At 38.4% G+C, this 17,667-nt stretch overlaps 1 protein-coding gene across 1 annotated transcript in view; it reads right to left on the bottom strand.

The window, feature by feature from the left end:
* Positions 1 to 16,899, bottom strand: part of LOC121369147 (carbonic anhydrase-like) — a 19,990-nt gene extending 3,091 nt beyond the window's left edge. Inside the window, exons 1-5 of the mRNA XM_041494021.1 lie at positions 16,619 to 16,899; positions 7,143 to 7,172; positions 4,782 to 4,955; positions 3,632 to 3,780; positions 2,930 to 3,022 (exon numbers count right to left, since the gene is read on the bottom strand). Coding sequence (XP_041349955.1) covers positions 2,930 to 3,022; positions 3,632 to 3,780; positions 4,782 to 4,955; positions 7,143 to 7,172; positions 16,619 to 16,691 — 519 coding nt within the window. The 5' untranslated portion in view covers positions 16,692 to 16,899. The remainder of the gene's footprint in view (positions 1 to 2,929; positions 3,023 to 3,631; positions 3,781 to 4,781; positions 4,956 to 7,142; positions 7,173 to 16,618) is intronic.
* Between the last annotated feature and the right edge of the window lie 768 nt (positions 16,900 to 17,667).

Genomic DNA, 17,667 nt, shown 5'->3' with positions numbered 1-17,667 from the left:
ATATTTAATCTGTCGATTAAAACTTGAAAAAAAAAGCATCTATAGAAGGCTGATGGCACAACTAATGATAATTACTGATGAGATGCACAGATTTTGTGTTAAAAAGATTAATTTAGATTTACAAGATAGCTGTGCGTGAATACACACACACACACACACACACACACACACACACACACACACACACACATATATATAGATAGATAGATAGATAGATAGATAGATAGATAATTAAATTTCCGTTACATTCATTACAACATAACGTCATCATATTGGTCCAAAGTATGTAATGCACAACACTAATGTAATATTATCTCACTTTTAAAATGAAGTTTGATACAAAACATGATACATAATAAAAATGCCAATGAAAACCTACGCCACATCTACTGTACTGTACTAAAAACGATGCTCGATTGGCCTACAATTTCCATCTCTTTTGAGCCAATGGTCTTTTGTTACTGTATGATATACACCTTTTTATGTTTCTTACACTATTATGTTTGCCCCAGTTTGCTGAGAGTTCCTTTCAAAGGATTTCTACAGGTGAAATTGTCCGCACGACCGCTGTCAACTTTTTATATTGGAAATGACGTCAAACGTAAATGGTGTCATTTTGGATATCCTTATTACATACAAGCAAACTAGTGCATGACATCATTTCTTTTCAGAACTTTCAATGTAAAGTTGCTATTGGAATGTTATTGTTTGGAGACTATTAATGCATACGCCATTTATGGAGTGTCGCTGCAGTACGTTAGCTTATGTGTAAAAAAAAAAAAAAAAAAGATTAATTTACATATAATATACATCTAATTCAAATTCTGACAGTATGTGATCTGAAAATACCACATACGTTGATTATATTGGATACGCTACCTATACTTACGTACGGACATACATACAGACAGACAGAATATAGACAGACAGATATGTATACATACATACAGACAGACAGACAGACGTACGTACATACATACATACATACATACATACATACATACATACATACATACAGACAGACAGACGTACGTACATACATACATACATACATACATACATACATATATCCATACATCCATACATCCATGCATGCATGCATGCATACATACATACATACATACATACAGACATACAGACATACAGACATACAGACATACAGACATACATACAATGAGTCAAAACGCGACATACATACAATAGAGATATTCAAAATATAAAAATACATATATAGCCAGTGCCAGGTCTGTCCACATCTGCATGTAAGTCAAACGTTGCCAAGCCATGGGGCCTTAGAACCGCGTGGTTGTTGGACCGGTACGAATATGATCGACTAACGATCGTTCTACATATGTGGAACGTAGTTGGTCTGATTGGTAGCGTTCCGGTCCAACAATTGCAGGCGATTGGGTGCCACAGGTTCGGGTCTCGGTAACGGCATTAGAAAATTTGTGATGACAATAAAGGATTTTAATATCCCCTGTGCCAGTACGTCATTGAATATATGTATGTTTAAGTCAAAACCCGACATACATACAATAGATATATTCAAAATATAAAAATACATACATACATACAGACAGACAGACAGACAGACAGACATAAAGACTTACAGACATACATACATACATACATACAGACATACAGACATACAGACATATATGCATGTGAGTGTTTCGATTTAAGTAAACCCGTTGACAGAAGTAAGGAACGAAGGAACGAACCAACCAACCAACGAATGGATTATGTATCAATATAATTGTATAATGTTTCTTGGAGTTTCATAATTTTCACGGATAACCTTCCAGACGCCCCGTTGCTCTGCCACTGACCCCCTCCCCCCACCCCACCCTCCACTCCACCTCTCGTTAGCACATACAGCTGCCACCACGACTCCAGAGATTAACAATACGTCAGGATGTCACTAAACTCGCATTCATTTGAAAACACCAGCTGCGTGCACTAGAATGTTTGTAGAGAATACCAAGGTCAAATGCAGAACTGCGCTCCAGTTTACATACATTTTATTTTACGGTTAATTTCAAGGTAGGTCATTCACATGGCGTTCAACACATCGGAGTAAGGACATGTGTGAAAAAAATGTGTGTGACCCCCCGATCTAATCTAGCGACCAAATTTAATGAGTAGAATTTTTTTTATTATTATTATTTAGAAATGCGCGTCAAAATTTTAAAGACCCACTATTTAATTTTTGGATGTAAATTTAAAAATTTACCCTATTTGTTAGGTTATCCCTGTCCCGAGTCAGACCCCCGATCCTATCGGAGGCCGGACTCGGGATAGGCGTGTTCGAAACACTAGCGGTATATGGACACGTTAAACCAGTTACTAAGCTAAGCTAAGCGGTGTAACTGTTACTCCTCCTTTCTTGCAATTTATTCCTGAAATAATGCTATTAAAACGCGCAACACAGAGAATCAAATTTTTAATGTAGTGCCAGTAGCCATGGCCGTAACTTAAGAGGGGTGATATGAAAAAAAAACTATTTTAGTTTAGAAGACCCTCTGTTACTATGCCCTGATTATGTTTGTTTTTTATTATTGACACCCTCTGCCCTACCCACCCTTTCCTGCCTGGTTATTTTAGGTTATATATCATCATTGTAGACAACAATGTATATCAGTTAATCGAATCAAAACCTTTTGCGAAGTTTAATCGGAACAACAACATTCGATTAGCCAAACAAGATCAACACAAATAAGAGGCAAGGATCATAATCCTCAATTCAGCTTTGTTTGAAAATTTTAATTTCTGTTCTGTTCACAAGGATGTGTGTACTAGAATTAGTCACTTGTGTGCCTAGCAAGTAGCATTCACCCTCCACTCTTTTGCTAGATCATCGGTAGACAATTATTTACGATATGGGTACTGTTTTTCGTGTTATCTTTAGTGATGTAGAACGTCTTACCTTGTAAAAGAATGCAAACACAGCGAGACCCTTTTCCTTGTGTACAGCCGAAGAGAAGTTGGCGTACTTGTCATTATACAGAACGATGTGTATCTGGAAGACAAAGAACCGTGATTCCGAAATATTCGTGTTGTCTACAACTAGATTCCACCAATGTCAAGTCTTGTCATTGCTAAGTCATCAGTTTATGAACAAAATGAATGCAAAGTCGTTTTGAAGGTATTTCTTCCACGCCAATTTTAAGCAACACTATTTTATTTTGGCAAAAGTATTGCCGGTGGATGCCTAATGTACATCTTGGTAGATATCCGCCTAACTATTGAAAAGCCATGATCATAAAGGATGCTATTGGTGGGAGGGGCGAGAGACAAAGTAAGAAAGAGACCGAGACCGAGACTGAAAAACGATACAAACGGAGACAGAGATGATGATGATAAGATGATGACGACGACGATGACCATGATAATGATGATGATGACGACGACGACGATGGTGACGATGATGATGAGACGACCATGATGATGATGATGATGATGATGATGAGATGATGGCGATGATCATCATAATGATGAACTATGACAACTACAACGTCGATGATGATGAGATGACGATGCTGCTGCTGACGACGATGATGATGATCATGACGACGTTGACGATGACGATGCTGATGATAACGTATTAATACCGAATTACTGGTGTTACCTCCATAGGAAAATGTCGTCCATCAATGACATGCTCTGAACCACGCTCATCCTTCAACCCCCAGTGAAAGTGAAACTGTTCCAGTCTGTAGCGCCCCTCCAGGCCTCCTCCAGTAACGTAAATAGGACTGCCGCTGACGGCAACTTCAACTGAAAATAGCCAGTACAATGTTCAAAGCTCGGGTAGCATTCCAACGGCATCTTTAAATACAGTGTTTGTTTATGAAACATTAATCAAAGAATAGTGATTGCTTGTACAAATAAGGGATATTACCATAAAATGGTTTTCACAAATACAATGTACATAGTGCACATTGAATACAGTTAATCATCCTCCAAACACTGTCTTTTTGTTTTGTTGGATTTATTATTGTTTTGCCCTTTTTTAGGGTAGTTTGGGATTTCGTAATTTTGTTTGGAGACATTGTATTTTATTTTTGCGGTGTGCGTTGGAGTGCTGTTGTTTTTTTGTTTGTTTGGTGTTGTTTGTTTTGTTTGTTTTTTCGGGGGGGGGGGGAGTGGGGGTTGGGTTGTTGGACTTGTATTCGATAAACTGATCACACAGCTTCGCAAGCCAAGGTACCATTCCGTATAACTACTGTATTTATGGAATGACATTTTGGCTTGCGAAGATGCTGATCACAGATACCAAGCGAGCACTGTTCGACGAATAACCGGCCTCGGTGATGTCGTGGTTAAGCCATCGGTCGTAAGGCTGGTAGGTACAGGGTTCGCAATCCGGTACCGGCTCTCACTCACAGCAATGGGTAGGTGTAAGACCACTACACCCTCTTCTCTGTCACTAACAACTAACCCACTGTCCTGGACAGACAGCCCAGATAGCTGAGGTGCTTGAACCTTAATTGGATATAAGCACGAAGATACGTTGAAATGAAATGCTCGACGAATAAATGAATGAATTCATGAATGTTTAACGACAGCCCAATGCTCGACGAAGTTGATTAATCTAAACATCGATCAATTTGATGAATCGATAATACATATCCATTGCTTATTCAGTGCTATGTTTCTTTCAAATGTTGTTCTTGTGTTGTTGGTGGCGGTGGTGGTGGTTTATGTCTGTGGTTGGGATGGTTGTTAATTTTGTAATTAGGCTACCCATCCGTATGTGTGCCGAAATTGTTAATTACCCGTATGTCCACCGACATTCGCTAAAACCATCGACACGTTCTTGGTGTTACTCAGTTGGTTTAGATTGAAGTCGGCCAGCTTCGCCTCTGGCACCACCTGGTCAGTTTTAACCTCGATCGGAGATTGTTGTTGACCTCCACAGGTCGGGTAGTCCAGGTGCCAGTGTTCCGGTCCTACTCGAAAAGACGTAAATGACAATGAAAGAATACAATACTAACAGTGCTAAACCCAGGCTCTAGGGTCTCCACGAGTACTCATGTACTCGGGCACGGGCCGAATCTAGCAATATTCGAGTACTCGTGCAAGGAAGAGCACTGTAAAACATTTTTGTATTGTTTAACCATATATACAAAAAGTAGGGAAACCTGAAATATTAATGTTATACGTTTTGACCACAGACATCCTAATAAAGAACGTTCAGGTATGTTTATCAACACACCGAAACACATTCCATAGTTTGTACATGTATCACGCAGTTGCCCCGTATGCGTGCGGAGGATGTCATTCTCGATTTTGACAATTTCCAGAAAGGTCCATTAATCACTGTGGAACATTATTTCTGTCAATCTTTTTTTCATTCTGTTGATCATACAGTTGTTATTGTTTGGGTTTTAGTCATTTTTGTTGTTTGAATTCGAGATTTACTGATAAAAAAACGTCAACTTTCAAATTTCACTTCTGACCCCAATCGTACTTCAAGATCTTTGGTGGTCATAAAACCTACTGTAATACTGAATTACCGGTTGTAATGTTTGCCCAATTAATTCACTATTATCATATAACCATTCCCCACAGCTAATATACCTTACAATTTTGGCAATTGTAAATTCGTATTAGAGTTCCTCTACTATTTTTTGAAGAGTATATAATAATTTTGCCATAATAGTATTATGCTTGTCGCTGGTTACATTATAGAGCTATGAGACATGAAGGGAAAACAAAAGTCGAATGTGTGGAATGCAATACAATGACATGATTTGGCACGATGTTCAGCGCTGAAATTAAGAAAAAGAAGTTTGTTTTGTTTAACGACACCACTAGAGCACATTGATTTATTAATCATCGGCTATTTGATGTCAAACATTTGGTAATTTTGACCTGTAGTCTTAGAGAGGAAACCCGCTACATTTTTTCATTAGTAGCAAGGGATCTTTTATATGCTCCATCCCACAGACAGGATATCACACATCATGGCCTTTGCTATACCAGTTGTAGTGCACTGGCTGGAACGAGAGATGGTCCCAATGGTCCCACCGACGGGGATCGATCCCAGACCGACCGCAATCAAGCGAGCGCTTTACCACTGGGCCACATCCCGCACCTCTTGAATTAAGATGCATACTACTAGTTTACTTTATTCCTTAGTCTCATTATAATCTACCGGGTATTCGGGTCCGGGTCCAGTTGACCCTTGAATCCAGTATTTTGGACTGTTATATTCTAAATGCAAAACGCCTATATCATAAAAGGCCCGTAGGAACGTTGTGCGAGGTTGGGGGTAGGAGTGGGGGGAAGGGGCACGTTATAGTCGGCTAGGGCAAGCTCCCTTTTCCTTTTTTCTTTTCGTTTATATAAAGTAGCACACAAATATATAGCACGTTGGTTGATACCCAATTTGAGGAGTACTGTAGTGAGGGAAAATACGCCAATGGTACTGTTGAGAGGAATAGACCCCATGGACAATCGCATCTCAGTAAGACAATAATGCACAAATCGAGTTACTGAAGATCCTAGAGAGGTAAATTTATTTCAGAAATCAAGGCCGTACCTAGCGGGGATGGCAAGAAAGTCATTTGCCGCCCCCATCCAAGGAAAACAAATCTTTTTAGTTTAAAAATGTAAAAAAAAAGAGATATTATCAGGAGAAGACCCTTAATACTCTGACTTGACTGGCCCCATCTTTCCCCCAACCTTCGCCTACCCTCCTCCTACGGCCCTGTTAATTACTGCTAAAATATTAATATGGAATGTCCTTGAATACATTTGACAACTATAACTGATATATAATCAATGATAATGGTGTTAATGGTTGTAGTATTGATACAATCAACTGACAACTACAACAATAAACATTGAACAACAGTAATGATAATAATAACAAACAGCAGCAGCAACAATAGCAATACCAAAAACAACAACAACAACAACAACAATAACAATAACAATAATAATAATAATAATAGTAATAGTAATAATAATAACAATAATAATAATAATTAATAATTAATAATAATAATAATAATAATAATTAATATATAATAATTAATAATTAATAATTAATATTATTAATAGTAATAATAATAATAATAATAATAATAAAATAATAATAATAAAATGCATTGTAATTATATTGTACGAACCTAGGTCACCACGATACGTCCATTTATGTCCTGAAATTAAAAATGACATAATTATATTACTACCTCTACTGACCAATTCCATGTTTATGTAATTCTTCCAAACTATATATGTTTATAGTAAAGTCTGAATTAAACAACCAACATCCTTGACGGTCAGATTACATTTATCTTTATTCAGTATGCATATAAATTATGGTACAGATTACACGTAAATACTTTTGTTACGTCTTAACAGGCGCGTGGGTAGGATGTTATGAAATGGGTGGGGGTCTAAGATACTATGGAGGGTTGAGATCGAGAGCGCGAAGCGTCCACGTTTGTAAATTAAAGCGGTTTGGAGACATGCTTCTCCGGGAGATTTTGAAAACTAGTTGCCCTGAACCAGCACCTACTATTCGACCAGTATACGCTATTGTAACATCCAACCTTTCGTAAACATCTCCGACATCTTTAATCCATTGGAAATCCTTGTTAATGTTAGACGTTTTTTGTATATTTAGAATCAAATTCACGTGACCAGATGGTTCAATAATAACGTCTGAAAAGGTTGCCCCAATATTCTACCGATAGAAAAACTCGAAAATCGCTTCCAAAAAAAATAATTCCCAGGAACTACTGTTTTGTGGGGCGGGACGTAGCTCAGTGGTAAAGCGCTCGCCTGATGCGCGATCCGTTTAGGATCGATCGTCGTCAGTGGGCATATTGGGCTATTTCTCTTTCCAGCCAGTGCATCACAAATGATATATCAAAGGACGTTGTATATGCTATCCTGTCAGTGGAATACTGCATATAAAAGATCCCATGCTACTAATGGAAACATGTAGTGGATTTTCTAATAGCCGATCATTAATAAATCATTGTGCTCTAGTGGTGTCGTTAAACAAAACAAACTTTATTATTCTGCTGTTTGCCAGTACAATTAAATGTTCTTTATTTTCATTTAAATTTAATATCATTATCTGTTAACTGAGACAATAGAAAATGCGTGCGTGGATGTGAGCATATAGGGGCCTAAGCATTCCCAGATCCGGGGGGGGGGGGGGGGGGGGGATTCCACAGGGGTCTCCTGACCCTTTATTTTGAAAACAAAATACGGTAACAAGCCTGCGGTGATCCCTAACTATATAGTTTTGATCACATTAGTCTAGGCTTAGTAAAGTGTGCAAGAACATAAATTAGCAATCCCATTAAAATTATGTTAAATCTACTCTCATCCAAATAATTTCATGTTCTACCATTTAATATGTATGTATGTATGTATGTATGTATGTATGTATGTATGTATGTATATATATATATATATATATATATATATATATATATATATATGTATATATATATATATATATATATATATATATTATTGAAACATCCACCAATAGGATAAGATGTGACGCTACATTTTAAATTTGACAGAAAAACTGCATAATGCATGTATATTGTTTATGAACATTATAATTTTTGCATAATCAATTCTGCCGTTGACGGACAATGGATTGCTAATGTGCATAGTCATGCGTAACCTTTATTGCCTGCCAGGTGCGGACCAAGGCTAGCTCGTAGTGACGACATCTGAAGTCGTGAGCACACAGTAGTGCATGAGGCTAAGTTTTTAGTGGGGGCGGGGGCACAAGCCAGATTTGTATCTTTATTACACAGAAAAGAACCAAAAAACCTATACGTTTGTCTTCGAGTGAGAGGTGGGGGCCCACAGGCACATGTCCCGCCCCCACCTCCCCGATTCGTACGGACATGCAAAGAGAGGGTGCTGGGGTACGCATTTCAATGGCGTTTGATATTTTCCGTAAAGTAACGAATATAGCCGAAAACGTTAACGTAACAACATTCCTTTGGCGTGACGTCAACAATGCTTTGGTGTGACGTCAACAATGCTTTGTTTTAATATGCTTATCGATGCCAAAGCGATACTACGTACATTTTTCTGGAAATGTGCAAACATAATCGCTTTTTGACATTTATAATCATATTTATGTTAAATGTGCATAGATCTAATACTACTGGATCTATTGACGACAGCTAACTACTGTGCTGTTTGTTGCAATGTTTTCTACAAGTGCTGAGTGGATAAATATTACATGGATAGAGGTAAGTATTTAATGATTCTTTGTTTGATTGTTTGTTTACTCAGGGGACCATTTCACTAAACATCGTAAGTTTACGTCTGCTGCTAGCAGTTACACCGCTCGTGCGTTTACACGTGTTTGGTATCAATTTCACGCATAAAATTACATCATTACGGAAGCTGGAGTATTTTAGAGACAAACGAAAATGAAATATGTGTTCTTCTAACTATATTTGTTGAACTATAATAGTAATACGATTTGTCGTTTAGTCATAGATTTACGTTTACGTGCAAAACTAGGCTAACGATTATTTGTGAAACTGGGCCCAGGAACGTTGAAGTCGGAGCTGGGCTTGTGTTGAGGGGCCACCCATATTGGACAGGGGCCGGCGCGGATATAGGCGTTGGCCCAAGGGGCCGCCCCCACCCCATTTTGTGGTCAAACAATATATATTACAGAATACACCAAAAATGCTAACTTATCCCGACCATCTGTCAAAGACCTGGGCCCCCTCTGTTAAAAAATCCATGATCCGCATGAGGGTGGGGGTGACTGAGGAAATACACGTACCTCCGCTACCCCACCCTTTTCAGTAAGACTATACGTGAAATGTTCGGGAGGCTAATTCAGTTCAGTTCAGTGTATTGTATTAATTTAATAGTAGGAACTGCCCTCGAGGGCGTTGGAGGTGTGCACTCCTCCAAAGTTCTAAGTGCCCCCAAAATTCAATGTTTGACAGATGAACATTATGCATTTATTGGTTTTTAGTGGGGAAGATTGCCATATAGATAATACATGTTAATGTACTTCTGAATGCCGTAACTACCCCTTTTAAGCGTGGCACTCTCTCCCTAGTGCAATATCACTACCACCCATCCGCCAGCATCACAGCCTTGTGACCCCTGTAAAATTCGACTGGTAAGCATGTTGGTGCGTGCATAAATGCATAAAGATGTTAGGGTACAACTAGGTGGTCAGACCTCCGAACCCCCCCCCATCCCCCCCTCCCCTACACACGCGCCTGCTGTGCTTTCACCCACCACTACTCCCGACACTTCCCGTGCTAGTCACCGTAAGGCGAAATCTGTGTCGCTGTGACGGTACATGCTCTTAATTATCTTTTCGCCTGTGGCGATATTAATTGTTTTAGAAGGCCGTGTGCAGTTCCAATTGCACTTAGCCAGGTGGGCAACTTGTTACGTAATACTTCTGCGCGACGGTCATCGAGCTTTTCTAACACACACCCAGAGCAGGTGTGGAGGCCATGTGGCTAGTAGTTACGTAATATATCCGGTAGTGCTGTTTATGGCCAGGGGATTGCTCGCGGAATGGCGACAGCCAGTCTGACGATCAGAGAAAAATATTCCGACTCTGGGAGAGGTGGAATATCAGATGATAAGATTCGGTGCCGCGATGTACCCCCAGGCGATATTCTGCTTTTTATAATAAATAGCTAGGGTTTTTTTAGATATCTGGGAGAACCATAGGAAGGTATCCCGGGGGAACGTTGTCCGTTTGGACTTTGGTAAATATATTATTTCTGCTCTGTTGTATAACCTTGATGTGATTGATGTGACTTTACATATTTTAATACTGTATTATACCAATATTATTTAGACAGTGTCTTCGGTCATCTGACGAAGTAAATCGTAGTCTTACTGTTCTATATTTATACGAGTATTTGGTAATATAAAGCTTAGCCAGTCATCCTAGAAGACCTAGGTAAACTGTAGGTTATTGTCTTTATTGTGATAGGTACCAGTATTAATTCTGTGTTACAAGGTTACTGAATGAGTAGTTAGGGTTAATTAAAAATTAACCAGTTAGGAATAGAGCTGTAATTCCTTTATTAATTAAGTTCCCCTGGAAGCGTTTCTCAATTATCACACGGGTGGGTGTTGTGTCACGGTGAAGTGATTAGCATATTGTGTAAACTAGACACCTAGAGATTAACTAATTAAGTGATCAGTTCTGGGCTGTTATTATTGTTGTTATTAATTTACTACTGCGGCTGTACATTTGTCAGCGTAGGTTAATACAGATTCCAAAGTGTATTGTGTTTTTGTTGTGTTTTCTAGTGAACTAAACGTGCTATATTACATATACTTTATATAAGATCGTATCTCTGATCATACCTAGACGAGCCATACTCGGGTAAATTACAGAGAGATCTAATAGATATACAGTTAGGAGAGATATTTGGACAATCGTGTTTTATTCGGTTACGGGTATTATAGAATCCCCGTGACAGTCGCCTTTTTAAAAATAGTCATCACTTGCAATGTACACACCACGGATGAATGGTGAAGAACTCGAGGAACACCTATTCATAGATAATAATTAAGTGTGAAGTGTCTGAGAGTGTGAAGAGAGACTACAAAATCTTGCGACAGGCTCACAGATAGACTGTCTAACTCAGACAACGCCCGTCTCTGGCACTAATAGTTGGCCTAAATGTGCTACTGACTGTTGAAGCGTGTTGTCAAGCGAACGTGCTGGCCATTGTACAAGGGTGGGGATCTAGACTATGGCGAGGGAATTTTTTTAGGGAGTTTGGGTCATGCTCCACCGGAAAATACATTGAACAAAAATATATATTCGTTTGGAGCAGCACACCTCGACGTGAAAAAAATGCGTGGAGTAATTAACTAGTTTTATTTAGACTTTGTCATAATGAATACATTCAACATACAAAACAGATGTCGAAATTATAAAATCATACAGCCAAAGCTGTCCTAGCGGATTTGTAATGTATATGCACTCATAATAAGCGGTGACCTGTCTTACACATAGCGGCCACTTAAACTGGATCCCAAAGTCGCTAGAGTGCCCGTGTTAAGCGGCCACTGTAAATTCTAAAAAAAAATTATATATTATTGTAAACAACAGTGACGAGGTGTAGCAGATAAGCAATTTTCACGCCTTCACGGATACTAATACCCATTCAGTGTGACAACTCCACAGTGTACCAATTAAGAAACGGTGTAATCGAAGCTTGACCGTGGTAGATTAATCTACTAGCACCGTACTCTGTATGTAGTAGTTTTTATGTGAAATGAGAAGACAAACTTGTGATAGAATGAATTATAAACCGTTAAATTAGTGCTTTTCAATTACATTTCATTATTTCTAAAGAAGGCGACATATGGAAAGGTGATTTTAAAACAAAACCTATAGAGCACATATTCATCAATTAGCAGTACAGACGGTAAAAAAGAAAACAATAATAGAAATTTAAAATACAGATTGTACAGATAACTTCTGTTTGCGTATTTTATTTTTTTAATTAAAAATTCAAGTCTCCCTGCTGTTAAAAACTTCGCCCTCTCTAAAGTTTGAGAGAGAAGTGACTTCGCTCTATGATTTTGACCTCGCGTGAGGCCTGTATATAATATATATATATATATATATATATATATATATATATATATATATATATATATATATATATATATACTGTAAACCGTGAAAAAAATGCGTGCGTATAAATTTCGCGTCGTTCGCGTCCAACCTTATGTCGCGAAATTAATACGCACGCACTATTTTCCAGTTTCAAGTGTGCATAAAGAAATTTGTTTTGTTTTGAAATATTTTATTGAGAATAAAATTCACAAAAAGATTCACTCCATAGGCAACACGAGCTCTCCTTGATGGCGACTAATCGTTAATTGTTTTATGTAACTTCAATCGATGGCGACTAATCGTTTATTGTTTTATCTACCAACGGGTGTTAACAGTTAACAACTGAAGCTGTGAGTTGTGATTCTAATACAGGTGAGGTGGGTAGGGCCTAATCCCCTCTATAGACTCTGTACCAGGCACAATTGCTTGATGTAGGATAACAGAATATTGATTTACAGACAGTAACTATATAACAATTACAGTGAGCTGTCTTTATCCACTTTTTTTTTTGAGCTGTCAACGGTCGTTCGCGAAATTTACACGTCGCGAACATGTGCTAAGGTATACATTCGCGAAATAAACACGTCGCAATACGGTTTACAGTATACACACACACACACACACACACACACACACACACACACACACACACACACACACACACATCAAACAATGTGATGACGCGGATTACACTCGAGAATAATACACTAACTTTTGTTACGAAATATACGTTAACAAATTGCATTAAGTTGTAGTATGCATGTAAAATGGCCTGGTCACGGAACGACGACAAGAAACCGTTTGTTTTCAGTTGTACCAATGTATTTATAATAAATGATACATGGCAAAAATTGTAACACATTTAAGCCTATTGGAACACATTGACTATAATCAGCGGTTATTGGATGGCAAACGCACAGTTATATCGACACTTGGTCACAGATGAAATCCGCTGTCGCCACATAGCTACTCTTTCTAAATAACAGCAAGGGATCTTTATGTGCACTTCCCACATCCCACAAACAGGATAGAACATACGACGTCCTTTGATGGACCAGTTATGGATCACTGGTTGGGACGGGAAATAATCAAACGGGCCCACTGAGGAGGATCCAACCTTCAGCAAATGGAACCTCAGATTAATGTTCTTGCTACGTCCTGCTCCCTAACTTGCATCAGATCATATCATTTCATTGTATAAATACAAAGTCGAGTTGCATTTTCCTTGGGTGCTGTTGGACGAATAATGTTGCAATCTCGTTCACATCTATATCTTGGTCATGATGAATCGTTAGGAGCGCCAAATTAGAAGGGCGCTCCTGTCCCCTAGAAGCACGCATGTATGTATGTAGTCGCTGGATGGTGCTAAAGCTTCGCTCAAACTCTCACAAAGTAACCGGTAATGTGCACGCGATATTTAGCAGAACGAAGATATTAGGAAACATCGTTGTATATATGCTTTTAGGGCATGTGCGAGGGAACTCGATTTGTCCATGGCCGTCCTAAATTTATGCCGCCATCGATCCAATTCCGTTGTCACAAGATGAGGCGTTGGCAAATTATCAACATACATCACTACAGCTTGTTTAACCATACCGCTATAACTGATTTGGTGATTGAGGAGAGTCCGACGGTTAGCAAACCCGGCTACGCTAGCCCAGTCAGTTGCGGACAAGGACTTTTATATGTAAAATCCGATTTCTTTTTAATTTGAGCGGAACTTTCAATCCAGCGGGGCAGATCGTTCGATCCCCCCCTCCTCCCCCCCCCCCCCCCCCCCCCCCCGGCTACGGGCCTGAGTTACGTTATATAATAATGTCATTGAGTCATTTCGTTTATAGGAATCGAATGACAGATTAAAGGCATATGCTATAAATGTTTCTACCACTCAAAATGTGCTAATTTTTCACCTATTTATTCTACCAGCATGTCGAAACACATATCTGGAATAAAATGGGGTGTCACCTGGCTGGATTCTTCTCTTTTGTTTACACAGTTAAGACGTGGTGCCATTGTCTCCTATTTTGTAGACAAATACCTGTAAACTTGAAATTTGATTTAGTCTGTACCTGGAGCGGGATTTAACTCCGTCGGTTGAGTGCTCGCCTGAGGTGTTTGCGTCGCAGGATCGAACCACCTCAGTGGATCCATTCATCTGACTGGGGTTTTTACTCGTTCCAACCAGTGCACCACAACTGGTCAAAGGCCGTGGTATGTGCTTTCCTGTCTGTGGGAAACTGCATATAAAAGATCCCTTGCTGCTGATGGAAAAAATGTAGCGGGTTTCCTCTGATGAATGAGTTTTAGAATTACCTTTTTTTTTAATTATTTACAATAGCCAATGATTAATTAATCAATGTGTTCTAGTAGCGTCGTTAAACAAAACATCATTCTTTTTGATGTTCATGTATGCAACTATGAAATACATAACCACTTTACGTACTGTTCATACATAAGCGTTTAATGTCAAAAATTATCATGTTCAATTTTTATAATTCCTAGTGTATAGTTATTTCATTAATATTAAATACTGTAAAATAACAGTCGAACTCTTTCTGCAGTAAAATTAATACACGAAATATTAGGAATCACCATTCTGTGGTTCGGCATTGTCCGTCAGTAACCGAATGAGGCAATTATCACAGTAGGCCTATTTCATACATTAAACGATTTTAAACATTTTAAATACCATATATTGATTCAACATTGTCAACTGATGTAAACTGTTATTTTATTAATTTGAAATAAAGAAAACAGCTGAAACGATCTATTTTGTCATCTAAGGATATCCGATCGGATAATATAATTATGATTCACGCATATATTTATTTAAGTATTGTCTGTTATTTCTTTTACGTTCATCGGGGTATGAAAAAAAAAAAATTATCCACAAACTGTGTGAATCGGCTAAGCCGTTCTCACGTAAGTTTGCAGATGATTTTTTGTTGTTGTTGTCCATACCCGGATAAACGTAAAAGAAATAATTAAAAGTTCATATTTTATTTTCAATTATTATTATTATTATTATTTTTTTTTTTTTTATTATTATTTTTTTTTTTTTTTTTTGTGTGGTTAAAACAATAAAGCTCAGTAAGACAAATTACCAGTATAAAATTACGTCATCATCCCTGACGACGTAATTTTTACATTCATCGTTATATTTAATAAATGAGTGAATGAATGAATGTTTAACGACACCCCAGCACGAAAAATACATCGGCTATTGGGTGTCAAACTATGGTAAATGCAAAACAACAACTATATTGTAATGAATGCATATATATGTTTTATTTACATTAGAATTTGTCACAATGACGTGTCCAAAACAGGCCCTAAGTCTCTAGTGAGGCGAGCCCACGTGCCTTATTTTTGTCTTTATTTATGTACAGTAGGACAACTGAGAAGCACAGACACCCCCCCCCCCCCCCCCTACAACCACCACCCACCACCCACCCACCTCGGATTTCTACGGACCTGCAAAAAGACAATTTAATTAGAAGGGTAAATTAATAAGGATTTTCGGATGAGGGGGTTGGGCCAATGATGTGATTGATAAAAACGAGAGTCTACTGGAGGGGGTGAGAGGTAATTTAAACTTTAATAAAAACAATAATGGGGTCCGGAATCACCGCTCACCAAATTACTACTATTTTAATCTAGATTGTAAATTTATACTGCCTCAAAACACACACTTCTATATATATGTATGTGTACCTTAGTTTGCTTCATTTTAACTTGATTCTCGTGCTTATATCTAATTAAGGTAAGTTCAAACATGCTATCTGTACAGGTTAATTATCGCTAGTTAGTAGTTAGTACGTGATATCAGTGTAGTCACTTTATGCATCTACCCCCCCCCCTCTCTCTCCCTCCCCTCTCTCTCTCTCTCTCTCTCTCTCTCTCTCTCTCTCTCTCTCTCTCTCTCTCTCTCTCTCTCTCTCTCTCTCTCTCTCTCTCTCTCTCTCTGTGTGTGTGTGTGTGTAAACATACCTGCACCGCCATACACTGGTTGAATTACCCAGGACCACAGTGTTACTCCCAACAGAATGGTAGTAGTTAGCATGGTTTACTCATCCACGAATCAGAATGTCCACCGAAGATTACAACAATTGTACACCGTAATATCAGTTTAAATCGCTCCAACTGTTAAATCAGTTTAAATTGCTCTTTATCTCCGCAGTGAAATGCTTCTTCGTTGTGATAAATACGCACAGCTCCAAGTAACTTAGTTTGCGCAACTGATATTTTTTTTATCATACTTGTCAGTGAAGTATGGTATATGTTTTTTTGTTCAAGACACAAGCAGGGGCGGCGCTAAAATAAGGGTGGTGTTCGTGTAACGATCATTGGGAGTAACTACTAAGAGGCCTGGTACATTTTAAAAATAATGATGGAATTCAGTGGATGGGGGGTGGGGGGTGGGGGTAGAGGTGAAGTGTGCGAGGTATGACAAGATATAACCACACAGAAAGAATTTATTAATGAGTTTATAAATGCAGTTGTACAACAAATGTTTCGTAGCTACTGGTCTCTTTAAACGCCCTTGCGTTTAGGAATTGCTAATGTACACGCTCCGCCCTGTCTATGAGTTATAAATCTTGAACAAAAAGCAATGTTTTTTATTTTACTCCAGGGGTTCTGATCACTGAACGATGACGCTGTCCATAAGTGTATATATCCCAACGAGACATTTGACACGCATGGCTCATTGCAAATTATACAGCTTTGGAGCCAACTTTAAATCTACAGTCATTCCCATCACGGAATGTTAAAGTTTCTTTAGTTTAATGACACCACTAGAGCACATCAGGCTACATTGGGCTATATTCCGATCTCACGGAACGTCGTTCTCTTACTATGCTACTTACTACACGTTTATTTCTGAGCCGATTGGTTTCTAAATTGCACACAACAATAGTGGTTTATTTTATTTTATTTTTACTTTTATTTATTTATTTTTGTTTTGTTTTTGTTGTTTTTTATGTGGGATTTGTTTGGGTTTTTTGGTTTTTTGTTTGTTTGTGTGGGTTTTTTTTTTG

The sequence above is a fragment of the Gigantopelta aegis genome, chromosome 3 (genome assembly GCF_016097555.1).
Source record: "Gigantopelta aegis isolate Gae_Host chromosome 3, Gae_host_genome, whole genome shotgun sequence".
NCBI lineage: Eukaryota > Metazoa > Mollusca > Gastropoda > Neomphalida > Peltospiridae > Gigantopelta > Gigantopelta aegis.
This window is presented reverse-complemented; position numbering and strand designations above follow the sequence as displayed.